This window comes from Petaurus breviceps, unplaced genomic scaffold, assembly GCF_028583685.1.
Source record: "Petaurus breviceps papuanus isolate PSGF00001 unplaced genomic scaffold, PetGlider_PUasm1.0 90825, whole genome shotgun sequence".
Lineage (NCBI taxonomy): Eukaryota > Metazoa > Chordata > Mammalia > Diprotodontia > Petauridae > Petaurus > Petaurus breviceps.
The window spans coordinates 11,027,208-11,048,816 of NW_027187353.1; the positions used below are offsets into that span (position 1 = coordinate 11,027,208).

The 21,609-nt window shown below is 43.0% G+C and overlaps 1 protein-coding gene across 1 annotated transcript in view; it reads right to left on the minus strand.

Annotated features, from left to right (window-relative positions):
* The window catches only part of PKD2L1 (polycystin 2 like 1, transient receptor potential cation channel), an 84,064-nt gene that overhangs the window by 16,774 nt on the left and 45,681 nt on the right, over positions 1-21,609 (minus strand). Inside the window, exons 3-5 of the mRNA XM_069071297.1 lie at positions 20,476-21,026; positions 5,833-6,159; positions 5,104-5,217 (exon numbers count right to left, since the gene is read on the minus strand). Coding sequence (XP_068927398.1) covers positions 5,104-5,217; positions 5,833-6,088 — 370 coding nt within the window. The 5' untranslated portion in view covers positions 6,089-6,159; positions 20,476-21,026. The remainder of the gene's footprint in view (positions 1-5,103; positions 5,218-5,832; positions 6,160-20,475; positions 21,027-21,609) is intronic.

Consider the following 21,609-nt stretch of genomic DNA (forward strand, 5'->3'; position numbering starts at 1 on the left):
GGAAGGAAGGAAGGAGGAAAGGAATGAAGGAAGGAAGGAAGGAAGGAGGAAAGGAAGGAAGGAAGGAAGGAAGGAAGGAAGGAAGGAAGGAAGGAAGGAAGGAAGGAAGGAAGGAAGGGAGGGAGGGAGGGAGGGAGGGAGGTAGGAAAGAAGGAAGGAATCACCTTAGTTTATCATCATCTATTCCTGGCCCAAGAGAGAACTACAGTGACCTGAGTGTACCTCCCGCCCCCACCCCCCAACACATGCACATGCTGTTTCTAAGTGACATCAACTCTTCTTTCTAAATATTCATCCTGTTAACAGTATATTCTAAAATGCATACAGGGATCAATACCAAGCTCACTGGCCTATAGTCTAAAGAATCCATTTTCTTCCTCTTTTGAAAATCGAGATAACATTTTCCCATATCCTGCTGTCTGTGTGACAGACATCTCATGGTCTGCAGCATTTTTTCAAAGATCACTGCCAATGGCTCATTAATTATATCCTCAAATTTTTTCATTGCTCTGGTATAAATTTCATCAAAGCCTGATAATTAGAATTCATTAAGGGCACCTAAGTGTTCTCTGATAAGCTTCTCACTTATCTGAGGTTTCAATTTCCTGTTAATTCTTTTTATTCCATCCATTACATTCCCAAAATGGTTCTCCTTGGTAAATAAAAGCAAAATAAAAGTGGGGTAATTTTGTCTACTTGCCATCATCCATTATCACTGTCCTGTCTGCCTTAATCACTTCTCTGACCTTTTTCTTGTCTCTTTATAGCTTATATAAGGGAGATACATCAAGTTTGATTAGGGACTGCCATGATCTGCTTTATCTATACTTAAAAATAATCCCCCTCTTCTTTATGGTCTTTAATGTTAATTTCTGACTGTGGTACCTTCTGAACTTTAGCAGTTCTGACACTATTTATACCAGATTGTTCTAAATGTATTTATTCTCCATCAACTACCCTTAATTTCAAATCCTGTACACATTTTTATTAAATAAAAGATGAATTTCTTCTGCATCCACATCACTCTCTTTAAACAACTCCCCAAGATCCAACACAGTGACCAAACACAACACCAAAGGACTTAGGATAAAACGTGCCATCCACCTCCCCAAAAAGAGATGATGGATTCAGAGCATGGACTGAGACATCATTGTGTGTGTGTGTGTGTGTGTGTGTGTGTGTGTGTGACCAATGCAGGAATTTGATTTACTTAACTATAAATGTTTGCAACAGGGATATTGTTTTTCCTTGCTTGCTCAATGGGGAAGGAAAGAGGTGGGAGAGAAAGAAGGTGAAAATCAAATGAAATTTAACTTAAAGATTAAAAAATAATAAAACCTATGATCCTATGAAATGCCATCCAACCCAGAACTAGCTGAATAGCTGAGAATCTCTATGAATGAGGAAAACCAGAAGTAGGAAGTCAGGGTTAGGGCCACAGAAAAACTGATCAAAGACATGAGGTGAGGTCATCATGGAGACAAGCTGGTAATCAGGGGCTTGATGGCTGTGCCCAGCCCAACATCTTAAAAGAATCATATCCCAATAGTGAAAGATTGGTAACTGAGGAGTGAGTGAGAGGCAGGAGCCAGGTACTGGAAGCCCAGACCCACCATTTGTCATGCCTGGCAGTCCCTCCGCTCCCTCTTGGTCTGCTTCCATATCAGCAGATGAGGAGGTTAAACAAGAGAAATCTGTAAGGTCACTTCCAGCTCTAAATCTTAGGAAAGAACATTGACTTGCCACTATTTGATATATAAGGATGAATCACCAAAAGCCCAGAGCACCTCCCCCGTCCCACTTCTTCTCAACTCCATGGTGACCAGACCTGGCCTTGTGTAGGCTCTGAGCCTTCCACTAACACAAAGCCAGGCTTCCCAGGTGCACCTAGAAGATAACAAATGCCTGTTGTTCCACCACAAAGGCCTTTACAATTCCTCCCCCAACAAAAGCTTCCATCCATCACCCCAGGAACACAAAGGGAAACCCTAATGCAAACAACAGAAAATTGGGTTTGGGTGGAGATAGTTGAGGGTGGGAAGGGTGTAGGAGATGCTCCATCTGCCCAGAGAGACCTGGGCCCTGCCTTTGACAATAACCTCACAGAATCTGAGAATTAAAATATCAAAGGTCATCTAGTCCAACCTAGAACCAAGCAGGAGCTCTTACCCCAAAATCCCAGACAAGGGGCAGCGGGCCTTTGCTTAGAGACCTTAGGCAAAAGGCCTGCTCTGGTTTTGGACAGCTCACTGTTATCAAGCTTTCTTTGGTTAAATGAAAACTCACTTCCCTGAAACTTCCTTCTGCTGCCCTGGGGGGGGGGGGGCAAATTTCATTTTTCTTACTTATGATATCATTCATCTATTTGACAATGACTAACTCAGGGCCAGCACGTTCCAGAGCCAGGACTGAAGCACATCCAGGCCAGGTTTCTTTCCATTATGCCATGCCATCTTTCATAGAGCACATTATGCCCTTCCTGTTCTAGGCTGGACTGCTGGTGGCTCCCTCCCCACCCCAAGCCCATCAGGCAGCAGACTGTTCAAGAGAATCCCAGGGAACAAATGTAACTCGTGTACAAACCAAGCCAGCCCCAGCAGAGTCCTCCCCTTGTCCAACTGTTGCTTTCTGCCTGGCTCCATTTCTCTAATGTACCTTGAACACCTTGGACCATGCTGGTTCTTCTCTCTAATGAACAGCTCAGATCCCTCATTGATAATCAGGCAGTTCTGCAGCATGGGGGATAGAAATGGTGGACTTGGAATGGGAAGGACTTGAATTCAAATTGATGATCTGTATGACCCTGGCAAAGTTACCTAATCTCTCTCAACCTCAGTTTCCTTTTCTGTAAAAGATGAATAATAATAGTCCCTACCTCACAGAGTTATTGTGGGGATAAAATGCAGTATTATCTGTACAGCACGTTGCCAATCTTAAAGTGCTATGTAAATGTTAGTTGTGATGATGATTAGCTTAAATTTGGACCTATCCTTGCTGGTGGTCATGGGGCCCCTTGGTGGTGGGTGCCATCTTCCCTGGAACTTCTCCAGCTCCCCCAGGAATAAGCTCCTTTGACTTTTCTCATTTCAAAGCTCTCTCCTAGCCCACCCACTACATTCTTTCCATCAGAGGGAATTCCACCCTTCATGAACTCCATGAAGGTTGAAATTCCTATATTCAATCTCCCTGACAAATTACTCAGGTCCACTCAGTGAGTGACCTTTCAAAATTGTATCTTGGAAGCTTACAACATCAGGTTACTTTATGCAAGAATCACAGACAGCTTCTGCCAACAGTAAGTTGTATTCAGTCATTTTCAGTCTTCTCCAACTCTTTGTGACCCAATTGGGGGTTTTCCTGGCAGATACTGGAGTGGTTTGCCATTCCTTCTCCAGCTTATTTTACAGATGAGGAAACTGAGGCAAGCACGGTTAAGTGACTTGCCCAGGGTCACACAGCTAGGAAGTATCTGAGGCCAGGTTTGAACTCAAGAAGATGAGGCTTCTTGACTCCGGGCCCAGCGCTCTTTCTGGAGAGTCCAAATGAGTCTCTTAGAGTGTGTGCATGATGTCCTCAATATCCATACTTCTGGGGAGTTATCTATACTATTCTTTATAGCACACTATGTCTGAAGCTGGAAATAGAATGCTGAGAAGCCAGGGCTGAAGAGAATGTAGTTGAGGAGGGAGGGCCAGCAGCCAAGGCTGGGACAAGATATACCCTTCTAACGATGATTAAGTAAAATAATAGATCCATCCATCATTTGCTGAAAGAAGATCATACACTAAGTTTGTTGCTATTTCCATCTCTAACTTTTTCACTCCCTGCACCCAAGGGGTCTGTAGCAAACGTTCACCCCCAACAGCCCCAGAGCATGTTTCCATGTGAGTCCAAGTACAGGAGGGAAGGTCCCTCGACAGCATGGATTCCTGGCCCCAGGCCCTACTCCCTTGTCCCCATAAGAGCACACACAGACTCACTCAAATGTGTTCACCAAGCAGATGGTCCTCACAATGACTTATATATGAACCTATCATTTTTTAAAATGTTTTAGCAGAAGCCACTTTTTAAGACATTTATACAGCACAGAAAGAACTAAATCTGGAATGATAAATATCTACCCCAAAATGGAAAAGGTGGAGAGATGTACGCTAGACAGAGAAAAATATCCACCAAAAGCCCTGGACCAGGACCAATTCCTTTCCATGTCCTGTTCCTTGGTCCCCTGGCCAGCTCCTATTAGATGTCAGACCTTAGATAGCATTTCTCTGAGGTGAGTAGTTTGAAGCCAAATTCCCTCAAGTCGGCTGTAGTATTGTGGAAAGAATCCAGATTAAGTGTTAAGAGAGCTGCCTTTGAGAACTCAGTCATTAACCAGCTGTATGTCCTTGAGTCTTATTGTCCTCATGTATAAATGGGGTTGAGAGGAGTGAGTTAGACATTATATTGAACAATATCTAATGTACCTTATAGGGATAACAGTTTATGATTTCAAGGTGAGTTCCTCATGGCTATCTTTTTCCCATCGGGAATTTTCTACTCTTTAAAGACAAGACATGGGTGACCTTGGACAAGTCATCTAAGCCTCCCTGAGCCTGTTTCATCTATACATGGTGGGGGGGGGGAACTCTATGGCCTCCCAGGTCCCTTCCAGCACTATATCAATCTATCAATAATCAATCAATCAGCAAGCATTTCTTAAGCACTTCTATGTGCCAGGCCTGGTGCTGGGGACTGAACCTAGAAACCTAGGAGAACCCTTCCTCTTCCCAGCAGCTATGTCAGACTGGGCAGACATTTAAGCAATGTTTTTCTTAACAGTTCCTGAAATCCTGTACTTCCATTTCCTTTACAGAGTTTCTATTCCCTTTGGGCAGGGGGGGAGGGGGGAGGCTAAGTGACTTGCCCAGGGTCACGCAGCTAGTAAGAGTCTGAGGTTGGATTTGAACTCAGGCCCCGTGACCCCAGGACTGGTGCTCTATCCACTGTGCCACCTAGCTGCCCCTAGAGCTTCTAGTTACAAGGCAAAGCCAGAACAGAAAGCATTTGAACATTGACTTTAAGAGGCTTGTGATAGATGTTTTACATCCAGCTGTTACTCACACAGGCAGATATCCACTAGAAACACCACATACACCAACAGCTCCCTCAGGGTGGTCTTGACATAAAGTTCTCTGTTTTCCGCCATATTCTCTGTTAGCGTTGTACCCCAAAGTCCTACAGAGCAGGGGGGACATACTGAGGAGGCAGAGAAGCAGAACCCCTCTAGCCCTCCCGGTCCCCTGGGCCCCCTTCCCAAACCTGGCCCTGCCTCTGAGACCATCCTCCCTCCCCAGAGGGTTGATGTTCTAAGCAGAGGTCACCAAAGGTGTGGCCAGAAAGCAACCTCTCTACACCAACCCAAACTCCATCTTTGGGGGTCCTGACTTCCCCTCTAGAATGCCATTTATTAGACTCTCTACTGCTTTCCTACCCCATTCTCTGATGTCTTGGGGGCAGAGAGCTCAGGCATAGACCCTGACCCTGGTGCCCACAGCCCCACCCTCACACTGAGCTCACATTCCCTCCATCAAGGTCCCGCCTCTTGAGCTCACAGCTCTTCATGCACATTTTCCCAATGAACTCATAGTGCTACTCTAAGTTTAGAGTTACCCCCCAACTCACAGTAGCCCACTGGAGCGCCATGAAGTCAACAGCAGCAGCAGCTGGGCCCCTCAGACTGACACTTCCTCTACTGAGATCACATACCCCTCCAACTCCACCCTTCCCATTTAGCTCCCAGTCCCTCCTTCTCCCCTAGTTCATGGAGGGAGGCAACTCTCCTTCAGCTACCTCGGATGCCTCGACAGATGTGGAAACACATGTGGCGCCAGCAGTCCATGCCTGATCCTTGAGGTTCCCTCTTGAGGGGCCCACCTTTGGGCTTCTCTCCAGGCTGGCTTGGCACAGGACCAGAGATGGTGCTGATCTTCAGGGTTGCAGGTGGCGAAGGGGGCCCACTGTAAGCTGGGTTGTCCCAGGCTCTTGGTCCCAACCCCTGCAGCTCCTGGCCCTCAGGGTTACAGCCGAGGCTTCCCACAGAATGCATGGCTAGAGATGCAGTGGGGGTGATGCCAAAGGTCAGAGAGAAGCCTCAAGCCTCACCTGTTTGCACCCCACCTGCAGCGAGAGAAGAGGAGCAAGGGGCTGGCCTGCCCAGAGCTCAGCTTAGCCCAGCCCAGCCAGGAACCTGGGCAAAGGGAGGCTGAGCTCACCACCTCTCTGCCTGCTTGAGGATTTAGGAAAGGAAGCTCAGAGACTAGCTATGAGGCATGAGGCAGGAGGGACAGAGGAAGAAAAGGGAGGGGGGATGTTCATCATCACACCAAGGGGGGGCAGTGTCTCAGGCTGATCCCTCAGAATAATTAGAGAAAACGAGGGGAGGAGAGGGGTGGGGCTGGGGTGATGGGTAGGAGGAGCTGGGTTGGGAAAGGGACAAACTAGACAGAGAAGGAGAAGGGGGATAATGACTGCTTGGGGCTGGGCTGAGGCTAGGTTGAGATGGGGGCGGGGGGAGGCGGAGAAGAGGAGACTCCACTGGGAAAGATGATGAAAGGACCGCTAGGTTCCAGGGAAGGGGGGGGGGGCAGTCGTTGCAGCATAGCTCTGGGCTGAGGTATAGTAAAAAAGCTCCTGAAAGGGCCGATATGGATTTGAGAGGAAGGGGGGCTGGAAAGACAGACAGGTACACTCCTCCTGAGGTTTGGCCAATTGTGTAAAGGGAGCCTCTCTTACTGTCTCTTTGGTGGGGAAAGAGGGGGAGGACAGTCCTCTAGACTGGGGGACAGTGAGCAGAGGAATGGGTGTGGATAGAAAGCATGAGTGAGCCCGAGGCAGCAGTGGGGTTTCCCAAGATGGCATGGGCTGAGAAGAGATGACAGTCAAGGGGCTTCCTCATCCTTGGCCAGAAGAAGACATCGTACCCCCTTGGCTCTACCCAGGAAAACTAGACTCCTTCCTCTAGCTAAACCTAACCAGGAAGGGAGAAGGAGCTGAATCCCTCTGGGCTGGAGACCTTGGGTGGCCAGAGGGAAACCATGGAGATACTTAGGATCTAGGGAGTCTGGTCCAGGCTTCAGACCTAGTTCAGGGTCCTGCTTTGTCCTAAGCCTAGAATAAAATGTTCCCATGTGAATGAGGCCAGCCTAAAAATACTCTAAATAAATAAGTATAAACTCCAGTTGTGGGAAGGTTTGGGGATGAGAAAGAATGGCAGGGAAGGAGAGAGAGAAGGCAGAGACAGAGCTAGCCATGGAGACAATGCCAGTGGTGGGGATGGAAAGCCGAGGCAGATGAGGATGAGGGTGGAGAGCAAAGACAGTGTTAGCGTTCTGGAGGCACAGTATTAGGAAACACTCTCTTTTGTGAATCCTAAGGGTGAACTGTGTCTAGGAGGTGGGGGCGGGGGGAGTTCCATTTGTAAGATGCTAGAAAAAATAACTTGATGTGTTAGTTCTATTTCCTCCCCTACTTAAGCTGAGATTGTTGAATTAACTCATTAAGGGACCACAGACCTTGAACAGAGGGTCACAAGTCTGCCTTTGCCTTATTTCTTTTTTTTTTTTAAGCAATCGGGGTTAAGTAACTTGCTCAAGGTTACACGGCCAGGTGTTTCTGGGAGGGTGCTAAGTGTCTGAGCCCAGATTTGATCCCCAGGTCATTCCAACACTGGAGCCGGTGCTCTTACTCACTGTATTACTTGGCTGAGAGGCAGCCTGAAATTGGAAAACAGAAAAATAAACTTGATCCTGCATGCTCAGGTGTGCCAATCCCCAAGTCAGCAGGGGATGTATTCTGATGCCAAGACTCCATTCCTGTCTAGAGTGATGAATAAGCCAGTGACTCGGGGAGGCACTGCAAGTCCTAGCTAGAACCCATGATATGATTTAAAGAAGGGGTTTAAAAGTTTAGGGGGTACTCAGCCTGGGGCCAGACAGCTTATTTTTACTGCTAATGAACAATAACAGAAGAGAGATCTATAGATAGAGAGATAGACAGATAGATAAGTAGATAGAGGTAGGATAGACAGACATAGATAGATGATAGATACAGGTGGACAGATAGATAAGTAGAGATAGAATAGATAGAGAGATAGACAGATGGATAGATAGATAAGAAGAGATAAGATAGATGATAAATAGATGGAATTTATATAGCATAATTTTATATATTATATATTATATGCCAGACATTGTGCTACATGCTTTATAATTATTATCTTATTTGATCCTAACAACCCTAGGAGTTTACTACCATGCTATTGCTATCATGATCCCCATTTTACAGATGAGGAAACTGAGGTGAACAGAGGTGAAGTGACTTCTCCAAGGTCACAGAGCTTCTCTGAGTGACCTTTCCCTTGCATTTCATCACACCCATTCTGATTCCAGCCCACCTTTCAGGTCTACAAGACATCATGTGTTAAAACTGTATGCTCTAACCAAACCAACCTGTTTACTGTTTTTCAGATGAGGCTCTGCTTCTGACCTTGCCTTTGTAACAACTGGCTCCAAGCCTGGAATGCACTCCTTTCTCACATCTGCCCCACAGAATCCCTCATTTCCTTCAACAAGCACTACCTTCTACATGAAACCTTTCTGATTCACCCCATCTCCTACTGACTCTCCCCCACTCCCCTGACTTGTATTTACTTTTTATTTATTTTATATCAACTTTTATGTGTACAGGTTCTCCTCCCCCACTAGAATGTAAACTCCTAGAGGGCAGGGACTTTCCCCTGTCTTTTTGAATACCCAGAGCCTAGCCTAGGGCCTGAAACATAATATGAACTTAATAAATGTTTGCTGATGGACTACCTTGCCTCATATTTTGTTTGCACACACATATTTTTTCCCCTACTAGACCAAAAGTTCATTGAGGGCAGGCATTGTTTTATTTCTCATCTATTTATCTCCAACTCTGTATATAAGGCATTTGAGTTGTTGCCTAATAAATGCTTCTTAAATTGTTCTGATTTGACCTTGGCTTCATTCTTTGATCTCCTGGTGCCTCTGACACCTCTCTCTGTCCATGCCAAATGACCCTAAGCTATGACCTTTGACCTAGATGTCAGTCAATGCCCTGTTTTGGGGTAGGGGGGAGGATCCACAGGGCCCATCAAGGGCCAAACCAAGAGCAAACTCACACCAATAAGGTGAAATACTTCCTGTAAGTCTTGGGGAGGACTACAAAATCAGAGCCTGATATGTGCAACCCAACTAGAAGGAAATTTTGGAGTCCAAATCAATAGCATAATCTCCCGTAAGTTTCCTCTCTCCACAAACCAGGAAATACAAGACCCAGGGATTTTATGACCAGCTGATCCCTTGTCAGAGGTTGTTACATACAGATGAGGAAACTGAGGGCCAGAGAATTTAAGTGACTTACTTCAGCTGCCTTCCCCTCTACCAGGCTGTGGTCACTTTCTCCCATGTGTGAATCCCTCTTAGAAACTTCATTTCAGGGGCAGGTAGGTGGCACAGTGAATAGAGCACTGGCCCTGGAGTCAGGAAGACCTGGTTCAAATCTAGCCTCCCTTAACATTTACTAGCTGTGTGACCTTGGGCAAGTCACTTAGCCCTAATTGCCCTGCCTTCCCCCCTCCAAAAAAGACCAAAAAAAAAAGCTTCATTTTGAGGAAGGATCTCTAGCCAACCATCCTTTATTCTCTGAACTTTGCCCCCACGTGGTTACCTTCCTCTGCCCCTTCTCCACTTTTCAAGTCCCTTTAAATATTGTCTTGCCCCATTAGGATGTAAGTTCCTTGAGGGCAGGGACTATCTTTCTTTTTTTGCTTACATTTGTATTCCCAGTGCTTGCTCATTGACTGACTAACTGATCTGCCTGAAGTCACATAGATAGTGTTTGGCAGTCAGCTAGCAGCAATGGGTGGAAATTGCCCCATGAGCAGCTTAATGACAGGTCCCCAAAGGTGTAAGTCTGCATGTTCCTCCTTACTCATGGTTTTCAAGGAAAGGCTGGGTGACCTCTTGATAGGGGTATTCCAGAAAGCATTCTTGTTCAAGTCTGGACCAGACTGCCTCAACTTCTCTTCCGGCTCTCAGATTAGGTGGTTCTGAGTCCCCTCCATAAAAAGACCAGTGGATTTAGAATCAGAGGACTTGGGTTTGTTCCCCAGCTCTGCTCCCTGTGTGACCTTGGGAAGTCACTTAACCCTTTCCTACTTCAGTTTCTTTATCCAAAAAGGGAGGGGATTGGCCTAGATGACTTTCTAGCTCTAATAGACATTCTGTGATACTCTGATCTGTCCTGGCCAGATTCCTGGTCCTGGCCTTCCTACTCCACATTATTTTGTTACCAACTGGAAAAAACTAGAGTTGCTCTCTTAGGCCCTCCCCAAGGGTGCCACATACCCACCAAGAAAGCACATACCTATCAGTTTTGGGACACCTTTTCCCTTCTGTTCCCCAGGTCAAGATATGGCCCAGCCTCAGTCATTTGATGGGAGCTCAGAGAGAGCACCACTTAACCAGCCTGTTGGCAAAACCTCTGACTTCCCTTGTGTGTATGCCCTAAGACAAAGGCAACAGTCTCAAGGACATCAGGCCACAACCACTGGGTCGGCCAATTCCCTGTGAGTGTTTTAAAGTCAGGACTTTCAGATGGTTTGGACAAGCCTGCTCTGCTAGAACAAATCCCCCTGATCAGTTTCCTTTTGCAAATTACACTCCTTTAACTGCTCCATGGTTACTTGAAAAATCCTGATTTTTTTCCCCCTTAAATGCAATCCACACACACATACCTCACGAATTGATTTTCTACTTGAAAAATTTCAGGCACTGTGACTCTCCTAGCTTCTCTTATCTTGTCTAGGCACGTGTCAAACAATAGGTATGGAGTTCAATGATGTTACATCTAGATTTTTCTAACCCAAAGTGGATGGAGTTCATCTCATCTCCTGTCAGGTGCTAAATCAGAGATGCCAATCAGGTTATCTCAAGAAGTTTCAATCATCAGGGAGTTTACCTAATTCCAGAAGCCTGACTCTCTCCACCTCTCCACCAACCAATGAAGAGTGACTAAATGTGGTGGGTTACTTGGAGGAGGGGAAACAAGCACGTTTAATTCCCCTCTCTGCCTTTTCCAGGTTGATGATCAAAAGATAGGAGATAACAGAGGTTGATGACTACATCAGGGAAGCCTCCCAGGGAAATGAATGTAGCCATGTTCCACACTAACCCCAAGTCAACCCCCAGGGGCTCATGTGGGGCTGAGTCACTTTATGAAAATAAACAAAACCAAAGTTCTCCAGGCTGGTCAGCCTCTACTATTGGTAGGGGAAGTTCACTCATCCTCCTTCTTAAATCTTCCCCTAAACACTCTCCCATAGGCCCATAAAGGTGATAAAACATACTGAGATACTATGAGATACTCAGCATTGTTCCTTGAAACAGCACAGATATAGCTCATTGTAAATCATGGTAAGTTTCCAGACTCCTCATCACTCAATTTCACCTTCTCACCAAGGGGAAGCTGGTCAGGAAGGAAGAAAACAAGCATGTATTCAATGCCTGCTGTGTGCTAGACACTATGCTTAGCATTTCACAATTATTCATTGTTATAACAACCCTGTGAAATACGTACTATTATTATTCCATTTACAGTTGGGGAACCCGAGGCAGACAGAGGTTAAGTGACTTGTCCAGGGGCACACAGCTGGTAAGCATCTGGGGCAAATTTTGAACTCAGAGCTTCCTGACACCAGGCCCAATGCTCTTTCTACTGAGTCACCTAGCTAACTCTCCAATGTCTTTAAAGAATCCCCTAACCAGGACATCCTCAATTCAGTGTATTACATTGTTCTTTTCACTCCACCACCAAAAGAAATTTGACCTAGAATTTTAAAATGTGCAGTATAGATATGTAGAGTCCTTACATCAAGGTCCTAGATTGCCCACTGCAAATGTCTATTGGTTTTTGGGTGGTAACCAATGGAGAATACTAGCTGAACTCCTAATTTTTCTTTTCTGAAACCCTCTCTAGAGCCTAATGGTGAACTATAGATTTGTATCTGAAACAATTTGCAGAAGAAAACTATGACATCTTTTCAAAAATATCACATGGTCAGAGAGGCATGGGATCAACCTGGGACATATAACCAGATGGCACATCCTACAGTGATGGTTTGTAGCCATTGAGAAGGTGGCTACAAGGGATTGGTTCTAACTTCTTTATATTGTGCAATGGGAAGGACAGATAGTAGACATGAACTTTACACATATAGAAGTTACTTACACAGACAGGACAAAGGTTTAAACCCTTGGGCCAAAGTGCTAGGTGGCTTTCCTCTCTGGCATCTCCAAGCTAAAATGTTGATAATCTGATTGACATTGATTTGTTAATCAACTAAAGCTAGATTAAGGATTTAGGGGGTTTTTTCCTGCCTTTAGGCTAAAGTGAGTCTGTCACCATTTCTTTGTGGGAGGAAGTTGGGTTGTCTGGTCACCTTTTTTCTCCACTGTTCCTTTCTCTCCCCACTCATGTATAGAAAAAGTTCTCTTCAGGGCTGCAGTTGGGAGTTGTGACTAGAGGGGAGAAGATGGAAGGGAAAAAAAAAGGAGTGTCTGGATTCATCTGGTAATAACCTTATTCCAAGGGTGGGGGCCAGAGGAGGTAGTGAGTACTTCTTCCTTTCATTTTCACCTTCACTCTCAATACTCAGAGAGCACAAAGACAATACTAATAGAAGTGGCCAAATTCTACCTCATAAGTATCGCTGAGTTAATGTTAACTGCTAATGGCAGTTATAGCTAGAATGTGTATCACTGTCTTAGGAAAAGGTTTGAAGCCATGGAAGGGTGGATATGGAAGGTTTGAAGGACACCCAGAGATTTTTCTTGAGATTCTTTGGATCCCATTCTGTGGTCCGCAATGTCATGAGGTGGTCACCCTCAAACTGAGATACCCTGTCTTTACCATCTTCCCCTTTTCTGCCAACCCAGAGAAGCACTCCTCATCTGAAGGAAGAAGTAAAGAAAGAAGTTTCTACTCCCTTCCAGAAATCCTCCCCTCATGTTTTCTATTCTCTGCCCTTCCGACCCAACCCTCTTCATTATCTTTTCACTCTTTGTCTTTCCAGGTCCTCGTTTCCATTCCCTCTACCCTTCTCAGTCTTCAACTCCGACTTCTCTTCTGCCCCTCCTTAGTCATGGTTTTTGCTCCCTTCCCCTTCTCTGACTATCCTGTATTCTTCCCCTTGCCCACCACTGCTCTCTTGATCTATCCCCAGCCCCCTTCTCATTTTATTGCTTCCTGGACCTCCATAATCTATATCTGGAAGGACATCTCTGATTCAAAAGGAACAGTGTAGATTAAAAGAGAGTAATGAAGTGCCTTTGTATATTAAAGAGGCACATTCATATGAGAGAATCCAGAAACCTGTCATGGAAAACATAGTGGAGAGCATATAAATAAATATCAATGAAGATAAAAGAGAAATTATATTATTGTGGGGGTATGCTATAAACCACCCAGACGGAAGGAGAAAATGAATAAAGAGTTCAATAGACAGATAATAAATCTGGCACAGAAGCATGCTATTATGACGTTGGAGGACTTTCAGTCTAAGCTCTTTCTCTGCCCAAAACAGAAAAACTAATAATGTTTGCAATTGACCTTAATTTTCATTCTGTCCTGTAAAAAGTGGAGGAATAAATGAAGAAATTGCTCTTCTGGAAATTACTTTGATTAACAAGGAAGTAGAAATTATAAGAACACCACTTAGTCTTAGAGGTTTTTTTGACAAAGAAGTAGATGGAAACCTATCATTGTTGTGTACCCTAGATCTAGGATAGCAAATTTCAAAAGCTTTAGAGAAAGAATAGTTTTAAGATAAATAAGCTCAAGCAGGGTAGAAATCATAAAAGAAAGATCTAAAAATATAAGAATAAATTATTCCAATAAGGAGGCATAGGGGGAACTATTTAAAGAGATTAATGTGGATGCATAGGAAACTCACTAAAAACAACTCAGATTTTAAAAGGATCTGTATAAAAAGTGAAAGCAAAGACAGGTAATGAAGTATGAATGCAAAGGAGTTTCAGGGAGCGATAAAAATAATATTAAGAACATTAAACTTGGGGCAGCTAGGTGGCGCAGTGAATAGAGAACTGGCTCTGGAGTTAGGAGGACCTGAGTTCAAATTTGAACTCAGACACTTAACATTTACTAGCTGTGTGACCTTGGGTAAGTCACTTAACCCCAATTGCCCTGCCTTCCCTCCTCCAAAAAAAAGACAAACAAACAAACAAAAAATACCATTAAACTCCCAAAAGAGATGAAGCTAGAGATGAATGCCATGGACAACATACCATTGAACAGGCAACATACCCAATGCTATCAACAACTTGCCCCAACAGCCTGTTGGGGCAAGGAGAGGATCAAAGAAGGGGAAAAGATGGTTGAGTGGTTTAAAGAAAAATGGTATTTGGATATTAGGAAGAATCAAAAAACATGGTTAAGACAAAATGAAAACTTAAAATAAATTAGGACATGATAAGACAGCATCAAGCTATATGGAGTTCCAGCTCAATAAATTCAAGTCAACAGTCCCAGATTCAGTCAACAGTCAACCCTAGGCCACTATGGGGGGAGGGAAGGGGAGGAGCTAGCAAGTATGCTGATTGAGCTATTTATTGTTAGTGATCTTTGAAAAAATCTTAGTAAATAGGAAAGGCGTTGAACAAATAAAGAAGTATGAATTTTCAGATTTAAAACAGAGAGAGATAGCACAGCGAGTAAGAGCACCTGCTCCAGTGTCTGGATGACCTGGGGATCAAATCCCGGGCTCAGATACTTAGCACCACACCTAGAAATAACTGGCTGTGTAACCTTGAGCAAGTTGCTTAACCCCGATTGCTTTAAAAAATAAAAAAATAAAAATAAAACAGAGAGAGATAATAGGGTTTACAAACTATAGACCAGTGAGCTTGATTTTTACTACTGGCAAAATTCTAGAACATATTGTTAAAGGGATGAGCTCTTATTAAATCAACAAACATTTATTGAGGGCCTACTAGGGCAATGCTTTATTTTATGCATTGATTAAAATATGATAAGGGAACAGGTAGGCTTTTGCAAACCTTCTCCTAAAGACGATAATATCTTTATAGTCATCATATTGATTGAAAGGTGTTGAAAATACAAGACTCCACAATTGTTTGTTGTCTGTTGATTACAAAGTGCTTTAGTTTATATTGTAAAATACAACTTTCAAGGTTCTAAACTCTCATAAAAGATTCCTCAGTAACTTTATGACCAAACAACACAGAGCATTATAAAATGCAAAATGGATAATTTTAATTACATTAAATTGAAAAGTTTCTGTACAAACAAAGCCAATGTAACCAAGATTAAGAGGGAAGTGGGAAATTAGGAAAGAATTTTTACAACCAGTGTCTCTGACAATTTTTTCTAATAATTTTCTGATAATCATTTCTAAAATATACAGAGAATTGAGTCAAATCTATAAGAATACAAGTCATTCTCCAATTGATAAATGGTCAAAGGATATGAACAGGCAGTTTACAGAGGAAGAAATTAAAGATATCTATAAGCACATGAAAAATGATTTGAAATGCAAATCAAAAAACTCTGAGGTACCACATCTTGCCTGTCAGATTGGCCAAGATGACAAAATAGGTAAATGATAAATGCTGGAGAGGATGTGGAAAAATTGGAACACTAATGCATTGTTGGTGGAGTTGTAAATGGATTCAACCATTCTGGAGAGCAATCTGGAACTATGGCCAAAGGGCTATAAATAATTGCATACCCTTTGACCCAGCAATACCACTTCTAGGGTTGTATCCCAAAGAGATCATAGAACTGGGAGGAAGACCTGTATGTACAAAAATATTTATAGCAGCTCTTTTTGTGCTGGCAAAGAATTTGAAATTAAGAGGATACCCATCAATTGGGGAATGGCTAAACAAGTTGTGGTATATGAAAGTAATGGAATATTATTGTGCTATAAGAAATGAGGAGCAGACGGACTTCATAATAACCTGGAGAGATTTATGCAAACTGATGCTGAGTGAGAAGAACAGAACCAGGAGGACTTTGTACACAATTACAGACACAACTTATGTATGATGACTAACTTTGATAGACTGGACTCTTCTCAGCAATGAAAGGTTATGAGACAAGTCCAAAAGACTCATGATGGAAGGAGATGTCTACATTCAGAGAAAGAACAAAGTTTGAATGCAGATTGAAGCAAACTACCTTCTCTCTTTCTTTTTCTTGTTTGGTTTTGTTTCCTCTTTCCCATTGTTCATTCCATCTGTTACAATACTTCTTTAAGACCTGACTAATGTCTAATGTGAAAGTATTTGCAGATCCTATACTTGATTGTATGCCGCGATAGGGGGAGGGGGGAGAGAAAGGGAGAAAAGATTTGAAACTCAAGGGATTGTGGAACTGAATCTTATAAACTAAAAGTAAACAAACAAATTAATAAAGACCAAAAAAAGAGACCAAAAAAAAAAAAAGATTCCTCAGTAAATATGACCACAGAAATAACAAACAGTTCAATGATCTTCTGATTTTTGATGTCAAAAGAGAGTCAAAACTGGGAAATATTTGCTCAATAAAGGTGCTCACTGCAATCATGTAAGAAGAGCCTTCTCAGAGTCCAAATTAAAGAGGGATTCTTACAGAGCATCAGGTACTTTCGATGCTCTTTGTGTAGAGATAATATTGTGGGGGTGGCCAGGTGGCTCAGCAAGTAAGAGCACCACCAGCTCCAGTGTCGGGATGACCTGGGGATCGAATCTGGGCTCAGATACTTAGCACACACCCAGAAACACCTGGCTGTGTAACCTTGAGCAAGTTACTTAACCCCAATTGCTTAAAAAAAGAGAGAGAGAATATTTTGTCAATTGCAGTGAGACCCCCAAAACTACAGGAGCTTCTGAATGAGACCCATTATTTTTCACAAAAGATTGACCTAACAATAATCCATACAGGAAAAACTAAATGGATGGCAAATATCTATTTTCTAGACTATAATCTACAGTTGAAAAGCCAGTCCAGTGAGATAATACACCAAAACATATATATTTGGGACAAACATTACAGACAGACAACGAGACATAGCAGTTAACAGGAAGAGAGATGATTGGATATTGTTATTGTTCAGTCATTTTTAGTCATGTTTGACTGTTCATAACCCCATTTGGGGTTTTCTTGTCAAAGATATTTCCTTCTCCAGTTCATTTTACAGATGAAGAACTGAGGCCAACAGGGTTAAGTGACTTGCCTAGGGTCACACAGCTGGTAAATGATGCCAGATGTGAACTCAGGTAGATGAGTCTTCCTGATTTCAAGCCCAGTGCTCTATCTACTGCTCCACCTAGCTACCCCAGTTTGAATAGAAACTGGTAAGTTGGCCACTATATTTTGAAAGTTCCCAAGTTGTTACCTGGCACAAAACTCCATTTTTAAAAATAGATTTTCCAGGTAATGCTACTTGGTTGCAAATGTAATGCCACAACCTCTAAACTTATAAATGACCCAAAGGGTAGTGGAGAGGGGGCATGATGGGCTTATAAGTCACAGTATATATCCAATGATGATGTGTGCATAATAAGTGGAGTAAAGAATATTCGAATACTATGATAGGTCTGTAATCTTGTCAGTGACACAGATCACAAGACATCTTTATCCTGTCATTCTTCATGACTCTAATCACTTCTTCCCATCAATAGTGGGCTCAGCCAAAAGTCTAGAAACCTTTCTCCAGTTCTCATGACATTGAATGATTATCAGTGTGTCATATAGGCTGTCCATTGGCTAGACTTCACTCTTGCCACAAGACCAACCTGTCTTTTTTTCTCTCATACAACTGATAACATCCTTTACACCACTCACTTGTGCAATTCTTGACTAATAGATATTGCAGCCCATTCACACCCACCATGTTCCTTTCCTACCCCATTCTCTGATGTCTTGGGGGCAGAGAGCTCAGGCATAGACCCTGACCCTGGTGCCCACAAACCCACCCCCACATTGAGCTCACATTCCCTCCATCAAGGTCCCGCCTCTTGAGCTCACAGCTCTTCATGCACATTTTCCCAATGAACTCATAGTCCTACTCTAAGTTTAGAGTTAGCAGATCCTGGAGTATAAGGTTGGGTGGGGGAGTATGGTATAGGAAGACTGGAAAGGTAGACAGGGACCACTTTATGCACTTGAAAAGCCAGAGGATTTTATATTTGGTCCAGATGGTAAAAGGGAGTCACTGGGATTTGTGGGATAGGTGGCAGAGCCAGGGTAGAGGGAAAAGAGAAGTGACATGGTCAGACCTACATTTTAGGAAAACTAATTTGACAGGAAAGTAGAAGATGAACTGGAGTGAGGAAAGATTTAAGACTAGGAGACCAACCAGAAGGCTATTACAATAGTCAAGGCATGAGATTATGAAGGCCTATACCAGGATGGCAGCAGGGTCAGAGGAAAGAAGGGGGCATATAGGAGAGATGTTATGAAGGTAGAATAATGAGACCTGGAAACAGACTAAATATGAGAGATGAGAGGGAGGAGTCAAATGTAACATATCATAGTCTGGACAACTTAGGATTTTTTTGTTTGCTTGTTTTTTTTTTTCCCCATGTGAATAGTTAGACTCAATTCTTTTTGAATGATCACCCAGGTCTCCCTCAGGAGACTCTGTAATGTATTCCCCTGATGGATAAAAGTTAACTTGGAGGGGTGGCTAGGTGGAGCAGTGAATAGAGCACTGGCCCTGGAGTCAGGAAGACCTGAGTTCAAATCCAGCCTCAGACACTTAACACAAAAACTAGCCGTGTGACCTTGGGCAAGTCACTTAACCCCAATTGCCCCTCCCAAAGATTTTTTAAAGTTAACTTGTCCTGACTTGCTGTTTTTCTTGATTTTGGGGGGGAAGAGGGAAGGTAGGGCAATTGGGGTTAAGTGACTTGTCCAAGGTCACACGGCTAGTTTTTGTGTTAAATGTCTGAGGCCGGATTTGAACTCAGGTCCTCCTGATTCCAGGGCCAGTGCTCTATTCACTGCACCACGTAGCCACCCCAACCTGACTTGCTCTTGATGAAACCAGGCTGACCCTTTGCAATGGCTGTTGATAAGACATTCTAGATTTTTTCGAGGAATTGAAATCAAACTCCTTGACTTAGAGTTTATGGGCTGTTTACTCCCCACTCCACTCCCTCTTTTTTTAAATCAAGATTTTTTTCCTTCTCCAACTTTGCACTTCCTCTCCCACTCTCCAATCTCTTTGAAAGATCACTGACAATATCTCAGCAATCCCATCTACAGGCCTATCAGTACCCAAAGATGTAGCTCATCTGGGCCTGGTGACTTCAACTCCTCAAGGTCAACTTGCTGCTTTCCTTCTGTCTCTCTACAAACTTTTGCTATTAACTTTCTAGTCACCGTTTTTTCCATGTGGTTTTCACGTATTTTTTTTTGGAGGGTGGAGGGTAGGGCAATTGGGGTTAATTGACTTGCCCAAGGTCATATGGTTAGTTAAGTGTTAAGTGTCTGAGGCCAGATTTGAACTCAGGTCCTCCTGACTCCAAGACTGGTGCTATATTCACTGCATCATCTAGCCACCCCATCCATGTGGTTTTCAATACAGGTTCCCCTTTGCAATCTTATTTCCTGCTATTGTCCTTTGGGTACTGACTACTTCTAAATGTACTTACTGGACTAACTGGGAAGGAGGGAGGGAGGGAGGGAGGAGTGGTCAGGGGGACCAGAACGAGGTACAATTTTAACACACTTTAAAAACAAACAAATTTCAAGTCTTTTTGTTATCTTTCTTTTTCCCCACTGCTCAGCCCAATGTGACCATTAGCACTCTTGATGGGATTGTACCAGGTTCATGACACTCTTCTGTATTCATCTTCTATTACCTGCCCTTCTATCTTTTGTGTAAATCTTTTAAATATATAAATTGGTTGGTTGTTTGGTGTGTCCACATCCGTCTCTTTAGACAACTTTCCTTTTCTGCTTCAATAGGATCGTTTTTCTTATTTCCTTCAGAATTTTGGATTTTTTTTTAAAGGAGTTTCTCATCTCTCCAAAGTGACTTTAACCTATATACTCTCTATCCCTAATCCCCAGAATGAAGAGGCATATGAGATTATGTCCATATTTCTTCTCCTTTATCATCAATTCTACAATGAAGAGGTCATGACTTCTACACAAGTTTCCCACCATTTCCACCCCATAGCCAGTTGTGAGAATGAGACGCAGAACAGAATTTCTGTTTCTGTTTTTCTCTACCTTTTGAAAGATGAAATTATTATTCATTTCATTCAAGAAATGAACTGCCCTGTCAGTCATTCAACAGCATTTACAAAGTATTTACTATGTACAAGGCACTGTTCTAAGGACAGGTGGCACAAAGAAAACCAAAAAGATGGTCCCTACCTTCAAGGAGTTTACAACCTAGTGCTTTTGGTAAGGAGAGTGTTCCAGAAGATGCCTCTGTAATTGGAATTCTCCCATCACTACTGGAACATGCCATATGTGCCAGGACTGAAAACTCTTTCCTGAATTCTTCATTTATTTTGCTGTCCCAGTAGATCTAGGGGATACTCTGATAATAATATTGCCTCTCTTTTGGCATCTGATGATGGTCTTCTCCCAAAAGTTCTCCACTTTGCTTTTTTTCTTTGGTTCTTAAAATTCTTCCCATAACTACAATCTTCTTAATAGACACTGCAGCTGCTGCCACCACCGCCGCCGCTGCTGTGGCCGCTGCTGTTACTGCTGCTTCTCCTCTTCCTCACACATTTATCTACTTTGTTTCTTTTGAATGAGTTATAACTTTCCAAATCTGAATTCTAGTCATAGGCTTCATCCCATGGCAATGAATGGGTTGATGTCAATGGGGGCAGGGGGAGAGGCGGGAGAGATCTCTAGTAAAGCTGTCCTTGTTTCTGCTGTTCAACCTTCTTCCATACCTGCTACATTTATACCTGACAAAACAAGAAAGGACATGACAGTGTCATTATCCAAAAAGAATTCAACAGGCTGGAATGATGGCCTAAACTGAATGAGAGGAAACCAAATAGGCAGGAGTATGCTGGTAAATGTTTAACAACCAGCTTTCTAGAGAAAAAATGTTAATATGACCTACTTTTAAGTTTAATCTGCACCATTAACATTTCTTCCATCACTTTCTTAAGATTAGACGATCAATAAAACAACAAATCATGCCCTGGTTTATAGTATTTATCAATTTCTGAGGTGTAAATACTCACACTGAAAATTTAACAACTGGCTTTCATGAGGCAGTTCAAGCTGGCTCCAGCACAAATGGGTAAGTGGGAAAAAATCTAAGTCCTGCTCTTTAGGCTCAAACTAATAACCTTCACAAGTCCAGAATGGAAGGGCTATGGTTAGACAACTCAACAAGCTTAATATGAATCTACAATATGACACAGTAGATAAAAAAGCTTCAGAGTAACACTGATCTAGAAAAGCATCATGGATTTGGGGTTGGAAAGGAACTTAGAGATCATCTGATCTAGTGCTTTTATTTTATAGACAAGGAAATTT